At 32.5% G+C, this 15548-nt stretch overlaps 1 protein-coding gene and 1 pseudogene across 2 annotated transcripts; both read right to left on the bottom strand.

The window, feature by feature from the left end:
* Positions 1-528: 528 nt before the first annotated feature.
* On the bottom strand, positions 529-6153 carry LOC132615297 (uncharacterized). Of its 2 annotated transcripts, XM_060329859.1 has the most exons (3): positions 5460-6153; positions 3084-4369; positions 529-762 (listed from the first exon to the last, which is right to left on the bottom strand). In XM_060329859.1, the coding sequence occupies exons 1-3, from the start codon at positions 5764-5766 to the stop codon at positions 751-753; spliced, it is 1605 nt and encodes a 534-aa protein (XP_060185842.1). In that variant the 5' UTR covers positions 5767-6153; the 3' UTR covers positions 529-750. The 2 variants fall into 2 exon arrangements, with proteins under 2 accessions (XP_060185842.1, XP_060185841.1); XM_060329858.1 differs by lacking the exon at positions 529-762 and having other exon boundaries at positions 2676-4369.
* Positions 6154-12496: 6343 nt separating this feature from the next.
* Positions 12497-13841, bottom strand: LOC132616058 (kirola-like; annotated as a pseudogene).
* Between the last annotated feature and the right edge of the window lie 1707 nt (positions 13842-15548).

Genomic DNA, 15548 nt, shown 5'->3' with positions numbered 1-15548 from the left:
TGTGTGTGTGTGTGTTTGTTTTATGTAAGTTTACTTGATTGAGTTTCTATTTAAGTCGATACGAGTTAATTAAAGCGACCGTGCTAAAACCACGGGACTCGAGGGAGCCTCACACCTTCCCCTCGGTCAACAGAATTCCTTAACCGGAATCTCTATCGCATGATCAGTATTTTAGAGTCAAACTAGTTTTTAAAAGGGACGTTAATTTTACAGTGACTTGGTACACCAAAACTCGATGCCAAGTGACAACTCTTTTTTCTCTAAATAAAATCCCTTTTCGAAACATAATTTTTTCGTCACTTTCGATTTGAAAACCCTTTTGATCTTAACATATAAATCATTTTTGTGGGAAAAAAAGGGATGTGACAGTAGACAGATGCAGGTTACCAAATTAATTCGCAAGTTTGAATTTCACATCTTTGCATCACATTGAACCTTTTAAATAATACATAAGTATATAAATTTGGAATAAATTTCATCAACAACGGCTGAAAGTTAGGATCTTGCTCCTCTCATATGTGTTTTAAAATTAGCGTTGAACTTTATATTTAACACATAGTTTCACAACGAATTAAATAATATCATGAGCAGGCTGGTACCAAATATATTCACTTGTTAAAGCCTTGTTACAATTGAGCATTTTGATAACACCTACCTTTAGCCCTCTCTCCCAAAACGTCAGCCATGCCCAAAAACACCATACATGCTATCATGATTGTTGCCTTTTTCCTTTTCCATATCGACTCTACATCAGGTTCCATCCTGCCATGGGAATCACCGTTATAATCAGCTGGCTAACAAACGAAAAATGATGAACGAAAACCAAGAAAGTTGTTGGTTAACTGTTTATGCTCGAGTTGCCACTGTTTTTGTCCTTGTGACGCATGTCCAGGAGTCTGAAGTTAATTGAAGGCTGATGTATCTCCTACTGACATATTGTAATCGCAAGAGATATTATGCTTCTATACGTATGTAGTGCAATAGCTGCTTTCTTTTAATTCTAGATGTAGTTTTTTGAGATGCCTACTTGTCCACACCCAAAGTAGGAGGGCATACTTGCCAGCTGAGGCTAAGTTTGAGGACCTGTTTATGTATTATGCCTTTTTGGAACGAACCAATTATGGTTAGTAGTTAGTACTAAGAAGTTCGCGTACTAGTGAGCAAACTGGCTCGCGGAGATGGAAGATTCGAAGAATGAAGTGACTAGTTGGTTTGGACATTTGTGAGGAGCATTAAGATTTGGAAGGGAAGTTTCAAAAGAAGGTATACGAAACTCATGGAATTGAATGTGTGTTATAATGTGAGGATATTTAAAACCGTGAAGCCGAGTTTTCGCTTGTTGAATATGAGCAGTGGTTCCAACATAATGGATAGGGATATTGTAACTGGACATGAGAATAGAGGTGTCGATAAAGGGGGCTGATGGAGTTCCACCTAACCACTCCGGGGGTGTTGACCAGATCGTTGCTACACCTCAAGCAAGCAGCTAACAAAGACCCAAGTTAAGAGACTACAAAAGCTACAAGGATTGATCAAGAATGCCTCGGAGGGTGCTATAATAATTCTCAGGGAGAATCAAGGCCAATCCACTACCTTGGACGTTTCAAGAGTCTCAAAGCCAAACCAACACTTAAGACAGCAAAGGATCGCACTTCGCAGGGAATGGAGTCGTGATAACAGAAGTTAAATAAATGGCTTGCTGCTATCGCATCATGTACACTGCAATTGCAGCGTAACAGCTCCCCAAGGAATAGCATTTTCAGTGATCCAATTAGATTAAGTTAGAAATGATTCAAGGAAGTCCACTTTCTAAAGATTAGCGGTAACCTGCATACTGGACATCCCAATTACTAACCAATCACTAGTTCTACAAACATCCCCAAATAGATATATCACATACCAAAAGTTTCTTTAAAGTTTGAATTGGCATGGAGTTTTAAAAAGAAATGAATTGACTCTTGAAACTGGTAATCTAAAACATATGCCACACCATCTGTGTGTGTGTGACTATACAACTTTTGAAAATTGTGGCCTTTGTGTGGTTATAAAAGCTTCACATTAAAGATAAAATGAGAAGTATAAAGTTAATTATTTCAAATTTAGAAGTGTCATTCTTTTTTAAACAGACTGAAAAGGAAAATATGTACACAAAAACTGAAAGGAGGGAGTATTATGGAAGGGTATATTACATTACTCTTAATGTCTAGTCTTATTAATTTCCATGAGACCCTCAGTTTTCGTGAAAACCATTTAGAGCCCACTTGGATTGGCTTATGGGTTTTGACTTATGAGCCAAAAGTCATAAGTCAGGAATTCTAACTTATGGCTTTTGGCTTATTTTTGTTATTTTGGCTTAAAAGTACTTTTTTATCTTACCCAAACACTACATTACATTACCACAGCCTCCAATAGTATTTATTAAAAGCTTAAAGCAACAACCTCATAACTCCGATAATATCTATCAAAAGGTGCATAATAAGCACCATTCTACCTATTTTCCCTCAGTATAATTCTTGGGTATTGTCATCAACCCCAATCCTATTGTGAGCATAATGACCCATATATTGTCGACCCCAGCAAGTTATATTCTACCAACAGAATATGGTGGCGAGAGTCAGGAATCTACTCGTGTTCTATTGAGTGAAGTTAAGACAACGAGTCACAAATTCCTGATGTGAAAGATTGGCAAAAATATTGCTGAAATTGGCAAAAATCATGTCTACATAGTCACGCTAACAAGAAGAAACAATATTGACAAATGCTCGTAAGGATACCAAAATTTTCATGAAGGGCAATCCCTATTTGTGCTGGCAGATAATAGAACGTGACGCCAATGAGAGATAGGTCCAATAGTTTTTGAAGGAGAAGAAGGATCTACTATGAAATTGCAAATGACTTCACAGGTTTTCATCTATTTTTTTTACTACATGACACAACACTTGTATGAGTCGCGGTATCACTTCGAGACCTTTTTTTTTTTTTTTTTTTCAGAAGTGAATGAATGAAAAATGAGATACTTTCTTCAATATTACAACTGACAGACTTAATTATGCTGTCAATAAAGGACGGTACAAGTTCCTTACCACATAACCAGCTGAGGAAAGTAAATCGTTAAATCTCCTAGTTGACGAGTGTTTGATGCTTTCAACCCATGAAAGAAGCCCCAATATCCCAAAGAGGAGTCTTAATTGGACGTATCGAAGGCCAGTCTTGAATTTAAACAGCATAACTCCTATGGCAGAATCAGATTTAGAGTCAGCATTCAACGAAAGTCCATATAGTGCATATTCAGCATATGCCAGTAACCGAACTCTCAAGGGAGCACCCAACTTGCTGGTCAGAGATCTTAGGAGCCCATCGGTCCGCAATACTGTGAGAAAATCGGTAGGCAGAGATTCCATGAAGGAAGATATGTCTTCCATTTTAAGAGACTTCAAATCCTCCTTCAAGTTCTTCTTTTCTTCAGCAGACATTCCGCTCCCAAGTGCCGATTTACTGTCAATAGTTCTCCCCGTAAATATAACAGGAAAATATTTGGAGTATTTCCCAACACCAAAGTATTCTCCTATCTGCTGAATTTTCGTCGAGTCCATAACTACCAAAGCCTCCCAAAGCTGGCAATACTTCAATCTGAAATCCTCATCCAACTGTTTACAAATCCCAAAATCCAACAGCACTAAACTAAATCCATTCTTCCCTTCAGGTGAAACCAATATATTACCAGGATGTAAATCTCCATGCAGAAAACCATGAACAAAAATCATTTCCGCAAACATTTCAGCCAAAGCTTTCGCAACCTTAACCGCGCTAATTCCTCTTTCCTTCATAAAATCCACGTCATCGACCTTACAACCTCTACAGAACTCCATCACCAAAACCTGCCTCGTCGTAAAATCCCAAAACACATTAGGAACCCTAACCGTGCTATTATCCTTAAAATTTTTGCGAATTCTCTCCAAATTTTTAGCCTCTCCAATAAAATCAAGTTCACAAGCAATAGATTTCTCAAATTCCGATACAAGCCAGTTAAACCTGTAATCAGGAAAAATCAATCCCACTAATTTCGACAACAAAGCCATGGTACGAAGATCAAATTTCATTTGATACTCTAATCCGGGATACTGCACCTTAACTGCAACTTCCTTACGATCTTTCACTAAAACAGCATGGTGTACTTGCGCAATAGATGCAGCAGCAACTGGTACCTCATCAAATGATAAAAACATCTCCGATAAACAATTTTGACTGAAATTACTGATTAGCACTTGTTTAATCGCGTTAAACTGCATAGGAATAGCTTGATCCTGTAATGATGAAAGTAATGTTGAGTATTCTTTTGGTACTTGTCTAATGGATGCAACAAACTGACCTGAAAAAAGAATTCCATGAGTGTAAAATTGTAAAAATGAAGAAGGGCAAAAAAAACACTACTCGTCTCAAATTATCTGTGGCGTTTCTCTTGTACACGCCTGTTAAGAAAACATTAATTAGGAGGGCTTTTGACTATTTTACCCTTATTTACGTCTTAAAACATAATCTCTCTTCATTAAATATTCACCCCATTTATGTACTATCTCCCCAATTTTGAGGTATTTGTAGTCTTCAAGAACAATTACTAATAACAAATAATCTTGTCTTGAATTTCTAGTTCCAAAAATCATGACAGATAAGTACTATTCAATTTCTTTGTCTTACTTTCCGTTTTAGTCTATTTTAAAAAGAATGTCATTTTTTATATTTATTACTGTAACTCTTTATACCCAACATTCTTAATAGCATATTTAAGACCACAAAATTCAAAGAATATTTTGCTACATTATACAATTTTGATCTAAATTGGTGAATAGTACTTGTTTAATTGATTTAAACTGAAAAGGAATAGTTTGATCCTGTTATGATGAAAGTGAGATTGATCCTAAGGCCCCGTTTGGCCATAAGAATTTTTTCATATTTTTCACTTTATCTGAAAATCAGCATTTGTCCATGAAAGTTCCAAAAAAAAAAAAAAAAAAACACTTCCAGCACGTTCAAACAACCAATTTTTTTTTTTTTAAACTATAACCAAACACAACTCCATCGTCAACTCCAATTTCAAATAAAGTGAAAAGTATTTGATTTCTATGGCCAAACGCCTACTTAATGAAATATCTAAGACTATTTTGCTACATCATACAATTTTGACCAAAATTGGTGAATAGTACTTGTTTAATTGCGTTAAACTAAAAAGAAACAACTTGATCCTATAATAATCAAAGTAAAATTAAGTATTCATTTGGTACTTGTTTAATAGATGCAATAAACTGATCTGCTTTGATATAAATTCCTTTATTTGCATCACACATTGTTAGAATTCAAATGATATCTTGCTACATTACACAATTTTGACCTAAATTGGTGAATAACACTTGTTTAATTGCGTTAAACTGCAAAACGAACAGTTTGATCCTGTAATAACTGACCTGCTTTGATATAAATACCTCTATTCACATCACACATAGTTAAAATTCTCTTTGCTGACCTAAAATGTACTTCAGAGAGAGCAAGGCGATACTCGTTAGTGTTAGGATTGAAGTTGTATAATGAGTATTTATAGTCTATGATGTTTGACGTGATGGTGATGAGAGCTCGAGTGGAGCGAACGACGCCGTTTATGAAAGGGGAATGGGTGGAGTTAGGGTTTAGGGTTTGGAATGTAATGGCGGCGGCAGAGAAGGCGGCGCCGGCGAGAAAGTATTTTCTGCCATTAAATATACGCCCAGTCCCCATGGTTGGAGATATGATTTCCCCTTTTTTGGCAATTAGATATTTAATTACTTATCAGAAAAAGAAAAAAAAAAATAGCACTAGTGCAAAAATTGCAGAAAAGCTCAAAAAATAGTACTACTATCTATTTATACTCCCTTCGTTTCAATTTATGTGAGTCTATTTGACTGGACGTGATATTTAAGAAAGCGTAAAGACTTTTGAAACTTACATTTTAAAATAAGTCTTAAATATTTATGTGACGATAAATCATTTCATAAAGTGAATTTATTTTCAAATTAGAAAAGAAATTATTTATTTTGACACAAATTAAAAAAAATAGATTCACAAAAATTAAAACAGAAAAAATATATAATAGGGGAGAAAAAGGCGCGACAGGATTACAAATGTCATCGCTACAAAAAAAAAAATGGAATTAAAAATAAAATAAAAATTAAAAATCGTAAAAAGAAAAAAAAAATCCTAACCTGCAACATTAACTTCCCACGTCTGGAACCGCAGATGTTAGCTTTCAGTTTCAACAATCATCGGTTTCTGTCTCATTCTATTCATTACTACGTCACCATTTCTATCTTCTTTCTCTCTGTATAAAGCTTTTTCTTCCTATTTCATTCTATGGGTTCTGATCTAGACTACAAGATGAAGGTATATTTGATAAAAAAAAAAAAAAAAACTTATTCCCCCTTTTGATTCCTTCTTTTTTCCTTTTTTTGTTTTCTCAGTGAACTCACTTATTTAAACAATACTTTGCCTTTTTGCTATTCCACTTTTAGAATATTGACGTGACACTATTTGTAATGTCAGGTTTAATTTATCAATAAGATGCTTCTGGATGTAGCGACAGTTGATGCATTGATGCAAATGTAATGCGTTGTGATTGTGAATTAGTTCTTGAAAAGTCACTTTAAAAATCATTTCAGTGGGTGAATAGAATGTGCAGTAAGGAAAATGCATGAAAGAAAGAAGTGAGTAGAAATGGGTGCGAGATGAAGAGAAAATTTTGTTTATTATATAAAGGCCAAGTCACAGATGAACGCTCTAACTTGTCCATATATTTCACTTAGACCCTCCAACATAGACTTGCACCACACCCCAACCTTCACAAATGTAGGGTCTATGTTTAGACCCTACATTTGTGAAGGTTGGGGTGTGGTGCAAGTGTGTCAATTTAACACCTTATGCTAAGATGGCACAAAAAGTGATTTTCACTTGATAATGGGCGCGTGAAACATTGTTGCAACATATTTTTCCTTTTTTTTCTTTTTCAAATTTTTGTTTCTTTTTTTCTTCTTTCTCATTTACTTTTCTTTTCAAGTAACGTTATTTCTCTTTCTTCTTCTTCTTTCTAATAGTATGTCACCGGACCACCGTCAGAATGTTGCCGGAGATGATATTTTCCGGCGAGTGAGAATTTCGGCCTTATTTTTCAAGCTTTTTGGATCGGAAAAAATGAAACTTTTTGAAAGGAATTAAAAGACAAAGAAAAGAGGGAGAAAGCTGAGACCATTAGACCACCATTTCAGACAATCTGATCACCATCTCTGAGCATCGCCGGAGATAATATTTTCTAGCCAGATAATGAAGTTTTTTTTTTTAAATGAAATAAGATGCAAAAAAAAAAGAGAGAGAAAGATGTTAGGTGTTTTTTGTGTGGATTGGGGGTTGGGGTGAGGAAAGAGGGAAGGGGGAGGGAGGGAGGGAGAGAAATTGGGGGAAATGGGGGACAGCAATGGCTGACCAATTCACTGGCGGGGGTTCACTTGGGGAAGAAGAAAGGGTGGGTTGGATAGGATGGGGGTGGGATGCAACAAAATAATTTTTTTTACTTATTTCTTTTTTTTGAAATAATTTTTTTATTAGTTAAATAAGTTTTATATTAGTTTTCTTTTAAAATTAATTTTTTTTTGTTGACATGGCTTATTTTTATTGGTTTATTTTTTCATGTCACGGCAAGTGTACTGCACGCGTGTGCCAACTGACACGAGGTGTTCAAATGACACAGTTTATCTTATGTTCGAGAGTTCAGATGATCAACGTTTCAATTAAGAGGTCTAAATGAAAAATCATGACAAGTTCAGAGGTCCATCTATGACTTTGGCCTTATATAAACGTATCAAATTCATGGAGACATAGAAGAAACAAAAATGATAATGAAATGTTTTTTTTTTTTGTTTTATTGATACTTCAGGTAAAGTTTCAAAAGAAATTGAAGAAGATATGGTACGGTTCATTTCTGGAAAGCCAGAAGATAATACCAGCATTTGCTATTCAAATGTTGATATGTAATTATTCTCTCAAAATTCATGATAAAATCCATTCTATTTTGATCACTCGAGGTTAATTCAGATTGCTGGTCCATTTCTTATTTTTTAGACTATTTTTCTCTAGGGAAAGGACCAACATTAATAGAGTGCAACTTACATGACTTTAGCATACTTAAGTGTACTAATGTGAAAATATTGTTATCAAATTAGTATATCTTATTTTATACAGTATCTTATTTAAGTAAGTGCTTATTTTCTTATTTATGTCTTTGAGAAATGTAAATTCTGATTTTCTAATTACAAGTTTTACTCAATTGTTTAAGAATATTTCTTTTCTTATTCAATGTAATTTAAATATTATTGTTACTTTGCTGCAGGGTGAATAGAGTGTATTTATTTATGGCACTATCAATGAGCAATGTAATAACATGAAATGTAGTTAATTTTTGAATTGAATGAGTATCTTTAGAATTGGATTTTAACGAAAACCTTTTTGATTGAATGTAGTTATTTTTTTATTGAATTAATTTATTTAATTGAATAATAAAAAAATAGTTTTTAGTATAAAGAGGAACATGATAAGAATATTAACTTGGAAAAACCTGAACATTAATATGATCTCTTTTATGAATATCAATATATAATATGAGCCGTAAATCATTGGAATTTATCCTTGTGAAAGAAATTTATTCTAAGATGCAGTTTGGCCATAAAAATTATTCACTTTTTTCCAGAATCAGCGTTTGGCCATGAAATTTCCGAATACAACTTGAAGTTGTATTCCAGAATACCAAAAATTCAAAAAACTTGTTTTTAAAAAAATTCACTTTTTTCACTTTTTTACAACTACATTTCACCAAAAATTACAATTTCAAAAACTATGCCCGAACACAACTCCAGCTCCAAAATTCCACAAAAAAAGTGAATTTTTTTTTTTTTGGTATCTATGGACAAACGGGGCCTAAAACTTAAATTTCAAAGCTTACTCTGTTTTAACATGTTCTTTATCTTTTAATAACACTTAATTTATTTTTCATATATAGGAGTACTAAAATTTGACTCTAAGGAGAAAATAAATGGGCTCAGCCAAAAGATAGTTTAAATATTGAAAAAATTAGATTTGATGTGATATTACGAATAAGATGTTAATATGTTATACATACTTTCTTTTGATTTGGACTGCGCATCACACGGGTACGAATACTAGTTACTAATAAAAACGGCGTCTGGACATGCGATATGAAATCCAAAAATAATACTAATAAGTAGGTGTTTAGACATGAGATATGAAATCTAAAAATAATACTAATAAGTAGGCGTTTGGACATCGTGATTTCAAATGAGCGTTTGTTTATGCAATTTGTACAAAATTTCAACTTCAACTTCACATCATGATTTCAAATCTCAAATCATCCAAAAAGGCATGATTTGGGATTCCCAATCATGATTTCAAAATTTTCAAATGTAAAACCTGATTTATAAGTTTATCTTTTGTAAAAGGATATCCATAAGTTGGTAGATATATTCACCAACCATGTTTACCAACTAGTTATATCAAATATTAAAAGATCTGCAAGTTGATAGTGTAACACCCCGAGTTTTCTGGATTTATTATATGCAGTACAATTGATTACATTTTTTCTTATAAATATCTTCTTGAGTCAATTATATAATTTGAGTGACAAAGGGTTTATTCTCTATAGAGTTTAAAATAAGGAGGTGTCATGTGCAATTTCAAGAAAATAGCCTTTATATCCTAGTCATTGGATCCTTGAGGTTTTTTTTCTAGCATTAGATGAAATTTACCCTCTTTTTTTTTTTTTTTTTTTTTTTTCAGAAGCTACTTCAGCTTCTCTACTAAAGTCAAGCTCAAACCGTAGCTCTTCACTTTTCTCATGAGAAATCAAATCCTCTTTGTTGAATACTTCATATTTTCCCTTTGTACCAAGAATCTAACCTTTGTTTTGAATGATTCAAAACTCATTGCTCTCACTTGTGGTAAGAATTGAAATCCCCTTTTTGTTGCACAATTGTGAGTATTTCTATCATAACTTTTTATCTATAATTCCGATTAAGGTGATTCAAAAGGCTGTAAAAGGATATGAAAATTACCCACAACTTTCGTGTTTTACAAAAATTCTAATTCCTCTGTTTGCTATGTCAAAAATGATGTGCGATGCAGGATATAACTGTTGTCCAGATTTTTCTACTTAAGAACTAGGAATAGCAGTGACCCATTTAGCCCCGTGTTTGTTCATCATGATTTAGCCCTTATATATTTTAGCTCCAGACCTTAAGTAAGTATTCTATTATGTATTTAAGGTACATAAGGCACTTGTAAAAGCTAAGGATGTCGACATATTTGCTTGATCGTTGCTTTGGGCATTTATAACTTCTTGATGTTTATTTGAGCTTTAGAAGCACTAAAGCTCCAAGGTTTGCACCTAAATTTGAACTTTTCTTTCAATTTATTTTGTTTGAGATATTGTGAGAAGCTTGAATTTTGGTGAAATAGTATCTACTTCAAGTTGTTGTCATATTGATTTTGTTGCTACTTTAATAGTTTACTTGCTTTGTTGGTTGAGAAAGAATATCTTGAGACACTTCAATATGATAACGTTATCAATGAGAGTATAATTTTGTAATTGAGTTATAAGTATGTTAAAATCACATTGATGCTAATGGATTATGCTTGATGTGATGGCATGACGTATGTGTTGGGCGAAACTAATTGAATGACTTTCTTAATTAGCTTGGGAGGCTTTCTTGACACTAGAGATATGAATACTTTTTGGAACTACTTCACGGGTTGATATTTGATTCTCTTGAAACATCGTACATAGCTTACTTTGACAAGTATATTCTTGAATTTAGTTCTTATACTCATTTTTTGATACATAGCTCACTATTAAATTAACTATTGAATGACGTTTCATGAATTAGCTTCGAAAGCTTTCTTGACACTTGGTCTTTGGAATGTTAGTATCTTGAACTACCTTATGGGTTGGTGGTTCTCTTGAAATGTCGTACATTGATTAAGTACTTGATGATAAATCGGATAAGCTCATGTCCTGAATTTACTTCTCGCACTCATATTTGATACATAGCTCACTATTTAATTAACTAATTGGTGGACCTTTTTGGATTAGCTTTGGAAAGCTTCTTGACATTTGAGATTTTGAATACTGATATATTGAACTACTTTGTTATTTGATATTTGATTCTCTTGAAACAATTGTACCTTCATTAAGTACTCGATGGTTATTTTGATAAGCTCATTTCTAAAATTTATTTTTGTACTCCTTACATAGCTTACTTTTTGATATGACATGTTAGTTAAGTTTATGTGTCACTAAGCTTTATGCTTAGCGATAATTTGTTACCATCGTAAGTGATGTACCGGGGAGACTTGAGGATGACCATTTGAAGTAGACTCTTCGGAATCCTAGATGAAAATCACATTTGCATAAGCATGTTTATTTTGTGCACTTTTGGGACTCGTACATGATCCATGAGTTACACTTAGATATGCACTTTTGAACGAAATTTGGGTCATGATGTTAATATTTTGTAACTTGATTTTGATGATTGATTTGACTATTTTCGGTGTGTCCAAACCCAAGTCTTGTAATATTTTAAATTTTGTACTTATGTTGAACTTGGGAAACTTAACTAGTTGTATTTGAGATTGGGAGCTGAATTCATGCTTGGTATGAGCCTTGGATGTTGTAGCATGAAAAATATTTCTCGACTACGTGTTTGATGAAATCTAAAGTGTTGATTTAATTCAAAATAGGTGTTGTCCATTTTTATGATTGGATATTTCTATGTTTTTAGGTCCTACTATGTTGAGATGTTGTATTTTGAAACTTGTTCACATGGGCCTATTTCCGTTACTAAATTATTGTGAATATCTTATTAGATAAATTTCTTCTGAATGTTGTAAGTATGAAATTAGCTTTTGTTTCGTAAGTCGCATCCTCCCAAAGGGGGGTGCTACAGATAGTATATTTATAACAAATTTACTCTTACCAACCATGTGAAGGATTATATGAAAGAGTAATTACACTACAACTCTGTCAGACTTATTTATATTATGATTGGGAGTTGATTTCATTTATTTGTTTGGATATTGGTTAAAGGGACGGGTTCACCTAACAAGGTGGGAAAATGGTAGGTGCCCGCACGTTCCCAAGTTGGGGCGTGACAAATAATTTTAACAATTAATTGAATAATTATAAAAAAAGTGTAAATTATGTCTAAATGATTTACAATATATATTTGAAGTTCTTTTACCAAATGGAATGGAAAAATATTATCGAAACAATTTAGTAAAATCATGTGACTTATAAAAAATAAGTATTTCACTCCGTTGGATATCCAAAAACTCTGGAATAATTAAAATAAATCATAAAAGGTCAAAAATTAGGTGTCAACAAGAGCAATCGGATACCATCAGATATCTTCTATTACTTAAGAAGGTGACTCTCCATATATTTGATCACATGAACGGCCCACCCCAAGAGAACGAGAGTCTCTGGTATGTCTTCAGTTTTTTTCCGTACACCAATTTACATGTAGCCCACTGATCTTCATCTGATGTGATAATAGTAAAAGAGTTGTACAACTCTAGCAGATCTCCATCAATCACTTTCCAAGTGCTTGATTTCTTCTCAAGATCGACGTCTTCTATTACTCTCTTACCAGTCTTATCTTTTCCATATATAATCATTAAAATAAAATACAGATAGAATAGATGCTAATCCTAGTTCAATGGTCAATTCCTCATAAGAGGTTTAGCTGCTCACGTAGTAGTAATTTCATCTTATTTATTTTGTCGTTTCTCATTTTTCATTTTCTCCAAAAATTATCTAAAGCTCCCAGTGATTGGATCATCTAACCTTTTCCTTGAAATTATCTTTAAAAATCTCAAGGAAATATGGGAACTAATAGGAAAAACCATATAAAATTTGATTATACTGTTTGGTGTGACATAATTTTTAAAGTGGATTGAAAAAAGATTATTTTTTCTGATGTTTTGTTGAGTGAAAGATATGTCAAATATTAATAATAATATTATAAAAATCATATATGCGTATCTTTATGAAACTTTTGAGTACTAAAGATAAATACTCCTCTGTCTCAATTTATATGTCATACTTTCCATTTATTATGTCCCAGAAAGAATGTTACCTTTCTATATTTAGAAACAATTTAACTTTATGAGATGATTTACAACCACACATTTATTTAAGATTTGTTTTGAAATGCAAATTTCAAAAATCTTCCTTTCTTTCTTAAACTCCGTGCTTAGTCAAATGGTGTCACATAAATTGGGACGAAGGGAGTAATATCGTCTAAGTATTAGTTGAAGCGAGTTAAAATGAAGTTAAAAACTTAAATAATTGTACGGAAATAACTTCTGCAAAAAGAGAAAAAAAAAGTTATTCTTTTCTATGTTTTACTTGAAATATATTTTATAGTAATTACCAAACACCATCAAATAATTTTTTATGGAAATCATTTTCTTGGTAAATGACTTCCGCTATTCCAAACATACGCAACTACAGAACTTAAATTGATGCAAGTAAATTGTATATTGAGAGAGAGCGAGGAATGTGTCTTACCGTCGTTATATTTCCAGCTAACTATCAAACCAACTTTTACAGTTCCACCTTCAAGAAACTCAAAATGGCTGATCTTACTAGGGCTTATGCTAGGCATATGATGTGTATTGGTGTGCAAAAGATTAAGAACCAAGTTTCCTCCACACTTAACCTCTACTGAAGCAACCAACTTGCCTTTCACACCCATATTTTCTTCTTCCGTATAGCAAAAACTTTTGAAAAAGAAAGTGGTGTCATAGGGGTGTATATGGACCGGGTTGGTTCGGATTTTTAAAATATTATATCAAAATAATTGCGTCGGGTTTTTAAATTTATACACCAAACCAAACCAATAAAATTCGGGTTTTTCTACCTCAGGTTTTCTCGGGTTATTCAATTTTCTCGGGGTTGTCGGGTTGTTTTCTGCAAAAGTCTTCATACAAAACATATAAATTTTACTTCAAATATTTGTTTAGTTCTAGTAAGATACAACTATTTAATTAAGGTGTTTCTTAAGAAAATAACACAAAATGTGAGATGAGTGATGACATTGTATTAAAATATTCAACAAAAAAATAATAAAATCGGTTAAAATAAATATTATTAATTAATAAGCCATAAAGAAAATGACCATAGTCTAAAATTACTAAGTCATGCTAAAATAAGTACGGCTAATAAATATTAATTACATGACAAAGAAAAAAAAAATTATGTATTTTCACTCTCTAAACGAATTATGCAAATCTAAAGAATATATATCCAACATTATTGTTATACCTAGTGGTATAATTGAATTTCTATTGTTAGCATTAGTGTTGAGTTGGTTTTGGTTTGGACTTTATTTGAGTTACTAACATCCATGGGATATAAACTTATTGGCATTCCAAATTCTAAGTTCAAGCTTGAAATAATATAATAAAAGACAAAAAACTATGAAAAAATTTAAGAAATATTTATAAATTACATTACAAATAAATATTTTTATGTATAAAATATTTTAAAATTAAATACATGTAATGTCAGGTTGGTTTGGTTCGGTTTGGTTTGACTTTTTAATGTTAAAATCAAACCAAACTAATTATGGTCGGGTTTTTTTTTATAACACCAAACCAAGTCAAACCAAACCGCTAGTTGAATTTTTTTTCTCGATTTGACTCGATTTATTAGTCTGGTGTGGTTTATCGGTTTACTTTGTACACTCCTAGTGGTGATATAATAGCTAGAAGTTGTAGTCTTTATATACATTTCAATCAGCTGTGTAAAGCTAGTAGAAAACATTATTCACGACATATCTGTATCACATTTTTATTGGGGTTCGAAAATCAATATTAATTCATTTTGTGTAAAATTAAGTTTTTTCTTTTGAACGAATATGATATAGTTTGATTCAACACGAAATTTAAGAATAAAATTAAGACTCTTAAAATTTATGGTCTTATACATATCATAATTAAGTATTTGTGTAGTTATACAAAACTTTTGAAACTTGTGACATTAAATATGTCATTATATTTGAGTGACTATAAAAGTTTATCACGAAAGATAAATAGAAAGTGGATAGTTAATTGTTTACGAATATATATGTTCGCAGATTGTGTGGCCTTGATTGTTGCCCATACTCTGTAATAAACAGTTAGCACTTGCATTTTTCAAGATTCCACTAATTATTGAGAGAAAATATCTGGGTATCGAGACACAGGAAGGCAATCGTAGCAGGAATTGAAAAAGAAGAAGGATGATGAAGAAGAGCAGAAAAAGAAAGGGGATAATTTCAATAGTATAGCATCCACATAAATATTACATTCACAATCATATTTTTAATCTACATTCGCATCACCAACTTTTTTTTACAACAGTGTTTATACACACGATATACAATAGTATACAACATTATACACTTATTGTAAACAATATA

Source organism: Lycium barbarum, chromosome 10 (assembly GCF_019175385.1).
Source record: "Lycium barbarum isolate Lr01 chromosome 10, ASM1917538v2, whole genome shotgun sequence".
Classification (NCBI taxonomy): Eukaryota; Viridiplantae; Streptophyta; class Magnoliopsida; order Solanales; family Solanaceae; genus Lycium; species Lycium barbarum.
The sequence above is the reverse complement of the archived record's forward strand: the minus strand, read 5'-3'. Positions and strand labels throughout refer to the sequence as shown.